This window comes from Odontesthes bonariensis, chromosome 3 (assembly GCF_027942865.1).
Source record: "Odontesthes bonariensis isolate fOdoBon6 chromosome 3, fOdoBon6.hap1, whole genome shotgun sequence".
Taxonomy (NCBI): domain Eukaryota; kingdom Metazoa; phylum Chordata; class Actinopteri; order Atheriniformes; family Atherinopsidae; genus Odontesthes; species Odontesthes bonariensis.
Genome location: NC_134508.1, coordinates 2,910,385 through 2,924,981, shown reverse-complemented (window position 1 = coordinate 2,924,981; position 14,597 = coordinate 2,910,385). Strand labels below are relative to the sequence as shown.

Below are 14,597 nucleotides of genomic sequence, written 5' to 3'. Positions count from 1 at the left end.
ATTGATCGCTGATTCGCTTAACTGGACTCCCTCCTTAACATGCAGCACACGAACAAATCCCTCTGAGGAGGTCCGACTGCAGCAAACACGACGAGTGAAAAGCAACAGAAAGAGAAGAGTGGAGGGTGGGAGGAAGAACTTACTTTGGAAACTAGCAATGGACAGATCTCCTGAAAGGCATGCGGATGAGAAGCACACAGATGGAGGTCAGTTATCATGCAGGAGGGCAGAAAATCACCGTTTGATTCAAGTGAAGAACAGACACAAGCTTCAAAACAAAGAGGAAACAGGCTGAAACAGAAGATGAAGCGGGATTTGTTCCGATTCCGAAACAAACCCGTTTAATTAGCACACAGACAGCAGAGGACAGACTGGAGTTTGGACCCGGAAGTATTCAATTTGCCTTCAGCAAACTGAGCTCATACGAAACATTTAGCACCAACCAGAGTGTAGCTTTTACTCCAACTGGAAACCAGTCAGAGACACCGCTGCTCAGACAGGAAGTGACATCACCACCGCCGCCCGTTACCTCTCCTCAACATCGTGATTTAACACATTTTGTTTTATGTAAATATGTTTATTCATGTTGAGCTCATTCTGACCACAAACTGAACAATAAGACGGACGCCGCCTTTAAATTAAAGACGTGAGACGGTGCCTTCTTTTGAGTGGACACCAGGGGGCGACAGGGCGACCGAAGTCAGAAAAATCTCTACCTTTGTTACCGCTTTTCTTGACAAGTTTATGGCCTTAAACTCTTTAACTTTAGCTAGTCTTTAACTCTTCAATGCAACATGTTAAATTAGTAAAACTACGGCCCCTTTTTCCAGTGCTCAGACGGCAGGGAATGCCTTCGGGCTGGGATAGCGAGCGACGGACAGGTGGCTAATGTTGCTGCTGCTGGTGGGTTCTGCTGAGACGCCACCGAGCAGGTGATCATGTGGGAGCGAACTGTTTCAACGATCTGCAAAGATCCGGCGGGCAGAGGTGGGTAGTAACGAGTTACATTTACTTGAGTAAGTTTTTGAAAACATTATACTTCTAGGAGTAGTTTTAAATCTCTATACTTTTTACTTTTCCTTGAGTAGATGTGTGCAGCAGAAACTGTCCTCTTACTCCGCTACATTAGGCTACAATGAGCTGGTTACTTTTCTTCTTACCTCTTTGGTATTCTACGCCTCATTATTTTTATCCCCCCGCGTACGCCTCATTTTAATGTTTTATTCTGACAGAGAGAGAGACTTCCGCCAAAGGCTCTACCACCTGACTGTGTTCCACCAATCAGACGCAGCCGTGCAGTCTGGTCACGTGACCGTACTCGATCTCAGCGGCGGGACGGGTTAGCTTTAGCATTAGCAGTCGTAGCAAACAAACAAAGAAACAGATAAAAAATGTCAGAACCAACGGTGGGAAATGAAGACGCAGACGAGGCCTCATACTGAAAGCATGTTTACCTTACAAAGAGTGAGAAACAGCAGCTACATTATGTGTCTTCTGTGTCAACCAAAACAAACGCACATTTCAGCAGAAACTCAACATCTAACTTGAGGAAACATGTAGCGCTAAGTTTCCTAAACTCGTTTTTCCCCCCATGGATAGGTGAATGTTTGTTTTTTAGGTTACATATGGGTTACATATGTTTTAAACATTTCCTAAGTCTCTTTTGTTTTTTATTGAAGTTCTTGAATTTACCTGGATTATTTTAATTTAAGCTATTTTGTAATTAATTCATTTTAATTTATTTTATCAATTGGATGAACTCTAATTTGCCTAAAGATGATTATTTAGTATTTTTGTCTGTCTGATTGAATGCTTGTGTTAACAAATAAATCAGACGTTACGCAACAGTTACTCAGTACTTGAGTAGTTTTTTCACCTTTTTTACTCTTACTCAAGTAACTATTTGGATGACTACTTTTTACTTTTACTTGAGTCAAATTATTCTGAAGTAACAGTACTTTTACTTGAGTACAATTTTTGGCTCCTCTACCCACCTCTGCCGGCGGGACTCACTGATGATGCATCTACCTTCCCAACTTCAGAGGAACTGAATCTCCTTTTTCCACCTGAGGCCCAAACCAGCCGTGGGAAAAAAAAGCCTCTAATCAAAGGATTCAAAATGGTAGAAAAACCAAGTTTGACCAGAAACTCTCATTTTTCATCTCTTAGAAACCAAAAATACTTATACGAATACTTTTCCATTCTTTTTCCTCTTTGTTTGAATCATTTCATCCACAGAACGTCTGTAACCCTGAAACTGAGGGGATGCTGCTTCCTGGAATAAAACATTTCATGCAGAAACATCCAGGACAACTTCAGAGAGTCACGTCTGTCCATCACACACACAGACACACACTGATGATTAAAGCCATAACTCCAGCAGAGCTGCAGTAAAAATAAACCCGCCGCAGACGGGCAGTCGTGGCCTCGGTTTATTTATGGGACTTCATGAAAGAAGACGAGAGCTGAAATTGGAGGATGCTCCAGAAAAGAAAGATTAAAGAGATGGAGAAGACAAAAGAGTCAAGACAGCAGTGAGGATCAGCAGAGCTCAGAGACTCCTCCATCTTCATCATTCTACATGCTGCTGCACCTACTCTGCAGGCTGGGCAGGTTGGCGTCCTCCGGTTTGGTCTTCAGCAGGTGAGGCAGGCGAGTGTATCTGTAGCCGAACCCGCATCCCTGACAAACAGGAAGAGAACACATAGTTAGAGAGGAGGAGGAGCCACAGGCCTGCAGAATGATGTTACTCTGGCTGTGTTCCAAACCGCATACTTCTCATACTTCTCCTACTAACTTTCTGAGTTAGTATGCGAGTTTGAGTAAGCGAGAAGTTCCCGGATGCACACCAGATTCTCTGAAATGTTGGGTATGCATCATGAGGTTACAACTCATACTCAAACTACCCAAGATGCAACGTAACGTGACGTCGCCGATCGTCATTTCCTGTCAAAACGGCAGTTTCAAGCTAGCTACAACGAGGGTAGGTTCACTTCCTGTTTTCAAAACAAAAGCACCAATTGTATGGTAATGGCTTTCCCTATGATAAAAGGCAACGGGTATTTTATTTTGTGAAAATAACCGGAAGTGCGTTAGCTCACTGCGGCTAGCTTTAGTAGCGCCGAATTCGTGGGAACAAAATTGTAAACAGCCGGTATTTTGTCAGGTTTTCAACACGTTGGGGAAAATCAACGCATCACAAAATCGTTCTGCAGGACAAAGTCACTTCGTGTCACTGTGTGCTGCCGCCTGCCGATGGCCGCGCCTGTTACGGTAACTCGCCGTAAATGTATTACTCTGTTGAACGCATATTGTTTGAGAAGCAAAACGCTTTATTTTTTAAACCCCAGCCAACTAGCCGGACTACCTTCATCAACACCAAAACGAGGCTGGAACTCTGCTCACAGGACGCAGCAGGGGGTAAGAAGATGTTCAGAAATGATGCTGCTGATATGGGATGTTACACAGCTTCATGTCTAAAGAGGCGAACTATCCCTTTAAGACACATGGGGTTTTCGGACCGCTCTGACATCATCAGCGCTCACTACGACTTCTTCTTCTCACCCGAAGTGAAACAGAAACCAAAAGGTTCAACATGAGTTCCAGATGTTGGTCAGAAGGAGGCTTTAAATTCAACCCCAACGACACCCGACACCACCGACTCTGAGACGGCGTGCAACAGGCCTCAGAATAAGTGTGTGTGTGTGTGCACGTGTGTGTGTGCGCGCTCACCCTCCACAGCCGCACCAGGATCCAGTTGGTCTGAGCCCAGGGTCTCTGCTCGTACGGGGCCAGCAGGTTCCTCATCATCGCCACTCGTCTGAAAGCACAAACATCAGTGCACGTCACCAACCTGCGCCTCATCACAGCAGGTGCAGCTCACCTGGACCCGTCTCCATCTTCTCATCCACATCGACACATTCCAGGTCGTCAGAAGCTACTCAAACAACCGAAGACGTCAGGTGGCTACGGCTGCTCAGGAAGGCGTTATGAGTCCATGCACCAAGTTTGGCATCGATACATCAATGCATCGCAGAAACACGACCTCACTTCCTGTTTGTGCGTCGGCCCTGAGTTTGATTGGCTGCCATGGGCAAACGGAAGCGAAATTCAAAAATCCACATGATAACTTTTGTACGCCTTGGTCTGAAGATTCTATGTGCCAAATCATGTGGAAATTGGACAATCTGCGTGACTTCAAATGTTTTTTGAAGGTTTTTGATAAAATTCAAAATGGTGGAAAATCCAACATGGCGCAAATGACTCATGGGATGCGATGACCTCGTCTGCATCCAGGGATTCCATTGGTAACCCATTTGTCAAATTTGGACCAATAGGTCCAAAGATATGAGCAAAAATGCATTTTTGCTACATATAGTGCCAACTATAGGCCAAACATCATCAAACTTATTAGGCCTTTTGAAGACCTGGTCATGAGTCTGCGTTAGAAGTTTGACGTCAAAAGATCAAACGGTTTCCGAGATATGGCCTCACTTCCTGTTTGGCGACGCCGCCACCAAGTTTGATTGGTTGTTATGGGCAAACGGAAGCGTAATTAAAAATTCCACACAATAGCTTTTGTGCGGCTTGGTCTGAAGAGTCTATGTGCCAAGTCCCGTGGAAATCGGACAATCTGTGTGACCTGAAATGCTTTTTTAAGGTTTCTGATAAAATTCAAAATGGCGGAAAATCTAATTACACGGAAAATGACGTCAATGGACTCGTCTTGAGCCAAGGATTCAAACGATGCCTTCTGTGAAATTTGTGAAATTTGGACCAAGGAGTCTAAAGTTATGCAGCTGAATGCACTTCGAACTTTGACGTGTTGGTGGCGCTAGAGAGTACGCTCTTGGGGCATGAATATTCTTGAGGTTGACTTTGGCATTGTGCTGAATACGTGTGCCAAATCTCACAACTTTTTACCAAAGCGTTCATGGGGCTGCCATAGACTTCAATTGCAGCAGAAATGGATCAATAATAATAGGAAAAACTACTAACACAATTCGCTGCTAGGCCCCCAAATTAATACAAAAATGTAAAAAAATAAACGAGTTTATGTGATAAATGTTACTAAAATTAAACAAAAAATGATTTTATAAAAGGTGAATCGTACAGGACGTGAAAAAACTTAAATTTTAAACTGAATTAATTTCATCTCCTGTTAAAGTTAATATTTATTTATTTGTTTTTAGTTTTATTTGTTGTTTTAATTGGAATTTATCCTGAAAGACCGCCCCCTCATTTGCATAATGGAGCGAAAACACAGGAAATAAACGTGATCAGGGAAATAAATACATTTATAAATCAAATGAACGACAAATTTAATTAAAAGAAGAAGAAGAATGGTGAAATAACAAAGAAATAAATCATTCGGGGGGGAGTAAATGGATAGATATGATAACAGGAGTGATAAATGAACAAAGACTCACTGCTCCTCTGGGATCCTCTCCACTGCCCTGAGGGATTGTGGGTAACAGACGTAGCTCGCCAGCGCCTGCATCAGAGAGTCTTTGATATCTGAGGGAACAGAAGTGCTTCAATACGATGTCGAGTCAAACAGACAACATTCAGCGTTTCTATGGTTCCTCCTCTTCACACAGCAGAGATGCAGTTCTCATCTCCTCGGCTACAAATACTGAAGTTTTAAAGTTGTTCTAAATGAATAAAAGTTCTGTTCCGACTGCTTTAACAGCCCACACTGTAAGAAGTACAATTCTGTCGTGGTCCAAGTCGTGTTTGATGTTTCTCTGTTATTAACGAGGACTTAATCAGTTGCAGCCCTACTTTTACATGTGGAGCTCCTCAAGGGTCCAAACTGGGCCCACCTTGTTTTCTTTGTCGATGTTACCTTTCGGGTCCTTTTTTTTTAAAACAGAAAAGATAAGCTTCGGTTTCTTTGGATTGGATTGTACTTTATTTATCCCACAACGGGGAAATTCACTTGTCACAGCAGCAACAACAGACATGAAACAAGAAATTAAAAAAGAGAAAACATTTTTTTTTATTTTTTTTAGAGAGAAAAAGCAAGTACTAAAAAGTAAAAAAATAAAAGTAAATACTAAAAAGTAAAGTAACCTAGTATAAATAATATTGCACATTGTGAAGTTGAAATGAATAAAATATAAATAATACGGGTAAAGAAAAATCTCTATATGATTATCATGGGAAAGGCAACAACATGATCAGTGTGTGCATGTGTTGTAAAGTCTGACAGCAGCCGGGATGAAGGACCTGCGGAACCTCTCCTTCTTGCACCGTGGGTGTAACAGTCTGATGCTGAAGGAGCTGTACAGGGGCCCCACAGTGTCATGGAGGGGGTGAGAGGAGTTGTCCATGATGGATGTCAGCTTAGCTAACATCCTCCTCTCACCCACATCCTCAATGGAGTCCAGGGGACAGTCCAGGACAGAGCTCGCTCTCCTGATCAGTTTATTCAGTTTATTCAGTCTCCCTCTGTCTACGCATATCACTGCCTGCTGCCGCCTGCCGACAGCCGCGCCTGTTACAGTGTTTGCTGCTCGGAAGCAGGGGTCTGCACTTCGGTCTGCACAGCAGGCAGTGATACGAAGGGAGAGAAAATAGGGCCAAGAGATTGTGAGGTCTGACTTTTTCCTGGAGAACCATTTTGTGATGCAAATGTATTACTCTGTTGAACGCATATTGTTTTGAGAAGCAAAACGCTTTATTTTTTAAACCCCAGCCAACTAGCCGGACTACCTTCATCAACACCAAAACGAGGCTGGAACTCTGCTCACAGGACGCAGCAGGGGGTAAGAAGATGTTCAGAAATGATGTTGCTGATATGGGATGTTACACAGCTTCATGTCAAAAGAGGCGAACTATTCCTTTAAAAGCTCTGAATAGCCGCTTTCGGACAGACCGTTCTAAGAAAGTAGTTATCAGAACTACCCTCCTCGAATTTCGTTCTGATAACTATCCTTCCCCAGCGGAACTGTTTCAGTCTGCATTCGCACATGAGTCGGGACCTGATAGGGACTGATGCGCCGCGCGCAGCCGTCTGCGACAGTGACGTGTTAGCCGTTAGCCGTTTAGCGCTACATTCAAACACAAAACAAAACGGTAAAAGTAATGAGAGTAGAAAAAACACCACCAAGAAGCTAATATGGAGAGCGGGGAGGCCACCGTGTTTATGGTCTGCATGATGGTGATATTAATCATGGACAATCACATCAGGCGTCTAATATCGAGGCTGGAAAAGCTCACAGAGAGAGTCAGGAGATACTTTTTCATTTCATGAAGGAAGAAAGGAGAGCAGAGCCCTGAGACCAGTGTAAGTTTAACTTATTAAACACCCGCCGGTTGTGTCCGTGTATGAGTAAACATTTCAGCCGTGATAGCATGACATGGGGCGTAGCTACCGACCACCACACACCTCCGTCAGATCGTTCTATAGAACCATGAAAAGACCCGACCTCGGAGAAGGAGCTAAATAGTTATAAGAACTAAGGGAGAAAGCCCCGAGTTCCTGTATGTCCGAACACGGGAGAAAACGGCCCCGCGGATTAAAAGGTTATTAGAACTGCCAAAGGTTCCTACAGTCCGAAAGCGGCTAATGAGTCTGAAGGAAGAAGCTGGACCTCTTTTTCATATTTAAAGTGCTCCATAATGTCCCGTCTCTCAGCTTTCAGCCGTTGCTCTGAAACACTTTAACAAATCAAATCTCACCGGTGTAACGAGGCCGGTCACATTCAGGTTCCTGAAGTGTTTCAGAGCAGCGTGCGGCTCGAACAGATGAAGCAAAGCATGAATTTAATTGGCTCTCCAGCTGAAGGCGTTAAGCGGGGTTTCTGTGATGGTCACAGCGGGACTCGGGACTCATTTCCCTGAACTCCGGCACAGCTTTTACTCTCTCACGTCGAGCGTTCCCGGGTCTCCTTCAGCCTCTGGAACACGCTGACGTTATCGCTGCAGCAGGATTTTTTCTGAGGAAACATCTCCGATAAGAGGAGAGTGATTGAGCGCCGCGGCCCGGTCGTGATAAACAGCGACGGCTTCCTGGAACACACGTCTCAGTTGATGAATAACACAGCAAGCAGAGGGGGACACTCGGCCTTCTGAGGGATTTATCACCCGCTGGCTTCAGTAAATTAAAGAGCGCATGTTAGCTGAAGCATTTTAAAGAGGAAAGAGGAGGAAAGTCTGCAGGGAATCATCCAGGGAACAAATAACAAACCTATTCCTCTCTGCTCCTGATTGGACTTCTTAGTTCTGCCTTCAGTTGTGAATCTGCTGCAGAAACGAGACAAATTGGAGGCTAAAAATACCCTGAGACCATCAGAACGTGAGCATCAAAGTTAGAGGAGCAGAGAAACACGGGTTTATATAAAGTAGGGCTGGGCAACGATTAAAATGTTTAATCTAATTAATCACATGATTTCCCTGATTAATCACGATTAATCTCATTTGTACGCAGAATCCAAAAATGAATCCAAAAGTAGTGTATAGCTTTTAGCATTTAGCTTTATTTTAAATGTGCTGCCATATGAATGAAAGTGCCATAACATTTGTTGTGCAAACACACTTTTAACATCAGCATCTTTCTGTAGTTTTTATGTAGAAGCCTCGCTCCACTGTCTGTTTCCTTGAATGACTTGCTGCTATCAGTTGTGTGTTTTGCCTTTAAGTGATATTTTAGACTGGAACTACTACGCTGAGAAGACAATTCAACTTGGCAGTGTTTACAGATGACTTTGGTTCTGTCGACTCCGCCGTCTGGAAGAACTTTAACATGAAAATGGCCGAGTAAAAGTTCCGTACCCTTCTCCATGTTTGGTGGATCCGCCGATTACTTTCTTTTCCTGTTCCACAGCAGACAGCAACAGACTTTTACAGAATAAAAGCCTGTGAGCAACAGACTTTTACAAAATAAAAGCCTGTGAGCAACGGACTTTTACAAAATAAAAGCCTGTGAGCAGCAGACTTTTACAAAATAAAAGCCTGTGAGCAACAGACTTTTACAAAATAAAAGCCTGTGAGCAACAGACTTTTACAAAATAAAATCCTGTGAGCAACAGACTTTTACAAAATAAAATAAATAATAAAACAGGGGTGGTCCGTGGCGTAGTGGGTTGAGCAGGCGCCCCATGTACAGAGGCTATAGTCCTCGCTGCAGCTGGCCCTGTGCTGCATGTTGTTCCGCCTCTCTCTGCCCCCTGCTTCCTGTCTCTCTGAACTTTCCATTAAAAGCACAAAAGCCCCAAAAAAACGCTTCTGAAGTCACACAGTTAAGAGGCTGGTTTCCATGATACCGACTTTACTTTGAGCCGATCGGTTTCTGATAGAAACAAATACATCGATCACTCCTGAAAGAATAAAGATGAGCCCATTATTCACTGAACCAAAGCGCTGCTGCTCACAGCTGCTAAATAAAAATTAAAAGTCATGTGACACAGACGCAGGAAGTCCCAGCAGAGCAGTGAAGGTCCAACGTGAGTCGGGAGGAGGAAAGGCACCTTTAAACAGGCTTCAGGAGAGGACACATCAATCACAGCACAGCGCACGCACAGCGCACGCACAGCGCACGCACAGACACACTCTCTGACTCTGTGTGTGTGTTACCTGTTCCGACGATGCGTGGGTCTGCAAAGTGCTTGGCGAGGATGGCAGCGAGCTGAGTCAGCGTTTCCTCGTAACCTGAAAATCAATGTGGACACATGTGAGGAGCAGCCTGGGAGCAGCTGACAGCGCACGTTAGCCTCCGTGCACGCTCAGCAGACCTGAAGCTGTGACGCTGTGTGCAGGTTCGGTTTGAACCGCGACATGAAGACGCCGCAGCGTCGGAACTTTGGGTTTAAGCTTCTGATGTTCATCATCACTTTTCTATGTTTCGTTCATTTTTACAAAACAAAACAAATGAACACAGATAAAAAACTAAAGTCCAGGTAATAATCTGCAGTCCCTTTTCTTCCTGGAGACGGAGGATAAAGGTAAGTTTCTCTATTTAGTGAATTATCTTAACACCCCAGCCCCCCCCTCCAGCTCCTCCTGGGGGTCCCGAGGTGTTCCCCGGTCAGATGGTATGTATAATCCCTCCAGAGAGTTCTGGTTCTGACCCGGGGCCTCCTCCCAGGAGGCATCCTAACCAGATAATCAGCTGACTCCTTTCTATGTGGGGGAGCAGCAGCTCCTCCCTCCAGATGGTGGAGCTCCTCCCCCTATCTATAAGCCCCGCCCCCCTCTGAACGAAACTCAGACTCATTCCGTTTACTCCGTAAACCAGAACCACTTTGGACCCAGAACGTGGACGCAGCTCTGACTTTGTTATTCAGGGACTGAACAGCCCAAAGTCTCAAATATGGGCAAAAAAGCGCATAAAGAAGCCTGATGCGTCACCTTTAAAAGAGGCAGGTTACTATGGCAACCGCAATCCACTGTTGTTAAAGACTGACGTCATGAATTCTTTATCGTCTGCCTGAATCTCAAAAAGATAAAACGGAATTAAAAGTTTGATTAAGGAACAAAAAAAGGAGCCAAAACAAAAAATAGAAATATTTGTGATTTGCTTTGAAAAAGAATGTTTATCTAAAGCTATTTTTGAAGGTTAGAAAGTGAAATGAACGCTGTTCCTGTTGTTGTTGAGCATCTCTGCGGGATCCACGGATTAAAGTCATTTCTACTGGTTCTGTGTGAGACGAAGGAGGATTAAAGGGAGTTCATGGAGCTGACTTTGGGTGAGCTGGAAATCATTCTGGCTGATGTTGACATCCTCTGAAGGTCTGAGTCAGAGGTCTGTGATCTATGATGTGAGGAGTTCTAACTGAGAAGGTGTGAAAACTGTCCGTTTAAAGCTGCTCTGAGCTGCAGAAATACACCGGCGTGCTGCACGAACAGGCTTCTGTTCACACCGTAGCAGCTTCTGGAGCTCATCCATCTTTCTGCTGCTTTCACATTAATATCAGAGCTCAGATAAGCGAGTCCGACCGAGCAGAAGATCCGACTTCCTCCCGTTTAATCCAATCAGAACACGGTCATTTCAGATAAATCTGAAGCAGCCCTGATATATGCTCCCAGGAACAGGAAGAAGGAGTTTTACACCTCAGACGCCCTGATATATGCTCCCAGGAACAGGAAGAAGGAGTTTTACACCTCAGACCCCCTGATATATGCTCCCAGGAACAGGAAGGAGTTTTACACCTCAGGCGCCCTGATATATGCTCCCAGGAACAGGAAGAAGGAGTTTAACACCTCAGACGCCCTGATATATGCTCCCAGGAACAGGAAGAAGGAGTTTTACACCTCAGACGCCCTGATATATGCTCCCAGGAACAGGAAGAAGGAGTTTTACACCTCAGACCCCCTGATATATGCTCCCAGGAACAGGAAGGAGTTTTACACCTCAGACGCCCTGATATATGCTCCCAGGAACAGGAAGAAGGAGTTTAACACCTCAGACGCCCTGATATATGCTCCCAGGAACAGGAAGAATGAGTTTTACACCTCAGACGCCCTGATATATGCTCCCAGGAACAGGAAGAAGGAGTTTTACACCTCAGACGCCCTGATATATGCTCCCAGGAACAGGAAGAAGGAGTTTTACACCTCAGACGCCCTGATATATGCTCCCAGGAACAGGAAGGCGTTTCACACCTCAGACGCCCTGATATATGCTCCCAGGAACAGGAAGAAATAAATATGTGGCCTTTAAGACCTCAGGAAGCTGTGGCAGAAAGAGGTCGGCTTTCTTTCTTTCTTTCAGACCCTGCTCAGGTTTTCGGTGACATCCTAAAGTGTTGTACCTGGTAGTTCCTCCATGCTGTTGGCGGGGCTGAAGTAGTTCTTCAGGGCGCTGTACGCGTTCATGGCCACATTGAGGTAGAACTCTGGAGCGAAGGCGAACAGAGAGCCGGTGTTGTCGGCGTGTTCGATGGTGCGAATGCAAACACACAGCAGCCAGTACACGTCCAGCATCTTCTCCTGCACACATCAGAGTTCAGAGTGAAGCAGCAGACAGACCAGAACCAGGAGAGAACGCTTCAGACGACCAAGATCACCTTGGAGTAGATGGTGGCGTTGATCCAGGCCAGTCTGCGGCTCAGGTGGTTCAGCTTCTCTGCAAACACCTTCTGACTCTTCTGGAGCTCCTCCTGGATGTCTGCACGCTGGAAAAACAAGATGGAGTCACTTCTGTTGTCCATTTTAACTCGAGCAGCAGAACATTCAGACTGACAAGTCGCTGCAGAATAAACCAAAAGGAGAGTTAACCAGAGTCAAAGTGATTCAATAAAAGGCTCCAATCCAAAGAAGACACGACGGTGTGAAGATAAACACCAACTCTTCCATTTAGTTTTATTTCTGAACTCAACTTATTTCCTGTTCCGTCTCATCAGCTTCGTTTCATCCGCTAACAAACATCATTTCTGCATCTCAGACCTGCAACACGTCCCATAAAACTCAGGACAGAGAACCTTCTCCCACTCTGTAACGTTTCCTTCTCTCTGTTGAACGCATATTGTTTTGAGAAGCAAAACGCTTTATTTTTTAAACCCCAACCAACTAGCCGGACTACCTTCATCAACACCAAAACGAGGCTGGAACTCGGCTCACTTTCTTCTACTCCTTTCCTTCTCTAATCCTACAGGAATCAGCGGATCAATCATCACCAACACTCAGACATCAGATGATCCCTCTGACCTCTGACCTTTCTGAGGACCTGTCTGCTAACTAAGTTTTTCCCATCAGGGACCATAAAATGCCCGAGCTGGTCAGGTGTCTGCAGACCACCGAACAGCGAGGATGTGAGCTCACTCTGGCCGGGCATCGGGCGATCTTCTCCTCCGTGTCCTTCAGCGCCACGGCGTACTCGTGCACGTCGTCCGCCACCACCACCATCTGCGGGAAACAGGACAGACGGAGAGAGCCGAGCATTAAACTGAGGAGGCGGCAGCATCCTCTGCTGATGACCGATCAAACGGGAGCAGCGCGGGGGGGGCCGGGAAGCTCGCCGCTCCGGTCCGTCGGCCCCGAAAATGAGCAATAACGGAGAGGTCAGAGGTCGAGCTGCGAGGACGAAGAGTAAACTGAGATGAAGCAATCATGGAGGAAAACACCAGCCAGCTGCTTCCCGTGAGCCTTTATCAGTTCTCCCAGCGCACGAGGGCGTGCACGGAGTCTCAGCGAGCTGCTCATCATCAGTGTGGCGTCCAAACGCCTGGAAAAATCACAGTTTTACCACATCTGTACTGACTGTCGCTGCACCGAAACACATTTTAAACACATTTTTTCTCTCCTGAGCGCATCAGGATAAACAACACAGAGTCATGTGATCACTTCACGTGAACACGCCGAAGTCTGAGCCTCCGGCTGCTGGCCGGTTGGACACGAAGCCACATCTGTGGGACTTTCTGAAGGCTTTCAGGCTCGAGGGGCCTTTATCTGACCTGTGAAAGGACGTTTTATTGGTCTAGAACTGGATTTATGGAACATTTGTCAATGAAAAGAAGCGTTTTCGTCAGGAAAACACTGTGACTTGGACTCAAGTCGCTGTTTTGATGACTCGTGACTCGACTTGACAAAAAAATAAAAGACTTGAGACTCGACTCGGACTTGGAAGTTAAAGACTCGGCACTTGACTTGACTTGAGACACGATGACTTGAATGACTTGAGTGTTATTCAGTTCATGTTTTCAGTTTGAATATAAAATTAATTAAAAAAATAATATGGATTACCCGGTAGGAGCGCAGGCTGAGAATTGCGTCATGATTGGATCCCTACCCTGTCAGTCAGCCATGCCCTCTCTACATACCTTAGTGTTTATTAGAGAGAATAAACTCATATCAGATATGCATCAACATGTCAGCGGGACCGAGAGTCGTTGTCTTCGGCTTTCGTAATCACCGTTTTGACGGCAAAAGACGAACAGCTCAGTGCAAGACATGCGGCATCAACATCTCAGACAGCCAGACGACAACTTCCAACTTTGTTCCTCATTTAAAGATCCATTCTGACCAGTAAGTGCTGTTAAATTAGCTAATATTACCCTGTTAGCCTAGTCGGTAGTTAGCTAACGTTAGCTTGATATGATACGGGGTGGACAGGTTGGACACATTGGCCAATGATGTTTACTGACAGTTACTTACATCTTTGTGTTTTCACTTTATTAAGATCAGATTCTGCAGGTAAAACTGCGATAATAAGGTGAGCTGACTTTGACTTGCCCAAGAAAAAATTACTTAGGACTTGCACATGTGTGACTTGGTCCCATCTCTGGGAAAACATTGATCAGTGGATTATCAGGAGGCTTTTATGGATGAATTGATTTTAGCTTTGATTGTACAGACTGATGTCACGGCGTCAGCCTCTGACGGACGGGAAACGTGACGCGGCGGGCCGGCCCAGATCATCGGTCACGCGTCACCGTAGGACGCCACTCACCTTCCCCAGCTGCTGATGGACGCTCAGGTTGTACATCATCACGATCCCGTCAACGATCTCCAGCAGGGACTTGTCAGCGATCGGCTGATCGGGCTCCTCGTGCGGCCGTCCCAGCAGCAGGCCGTCGTTGCCGTGGCTCCCCTCGACTTTGGGACAGAGAGGAGACAGAAACAGGAAGTGAAGCAAGTGACGCGCACCGGGAGGG

General features: G+C 45.5%; 1 protein-coding gene across 5 annotated transcripts in view; it reads right to left on the bottom strand.

The window, feature by feature from the left end:
* Positions 1 to 14,597, bottom strand: part of rnf123 (ring finger protein 123) — a 149,821-nt gene that overhangs the window by 98,102 nt on the left and 37,122 nt on the right. For all 5 annotated transcript variants that reach the window (XM_075460104.1, XM_075460108.1, XM_075460105.1 and 2 more), the window contains exons 24-31: positions 14,393 to 14,538; positions 12,766 to 12,849; positions 12,012 to 12,119; positions 11,757 to 11,934; positions 9,580 to 9,654; positions 5,430 to 5,517; positions 3,733 to 3,820; positions 2,598 to 2,682 (exon numbers count right to left, since the gene is read on the bottom strand). In XM_075460104.1, the coding sequence (XP_075316219.1) occupies positions 2,598 to 2,682; positions 3,733 to 3,820; positions 5,430 to 5,517; positions 9,580 to 9,654; positions 11,757 to 11,934; positions 12,012 to 12,119; positions 12,766 to 12,849; positions 14,393 to 14,538 (852 nt within the window). The remainder of the gene's footprint in view (positions 1 to 2,597; positions 2,683 to 3,732; positions 3,821 to 5,429; positions 5,518 to 9,579; positions 9,655 to 11,756; positions 11,935 to 12,011; positions 12,120 to 12,765; positions 12,850 to 14,392; positions 14,539 to 14,597) is intronic.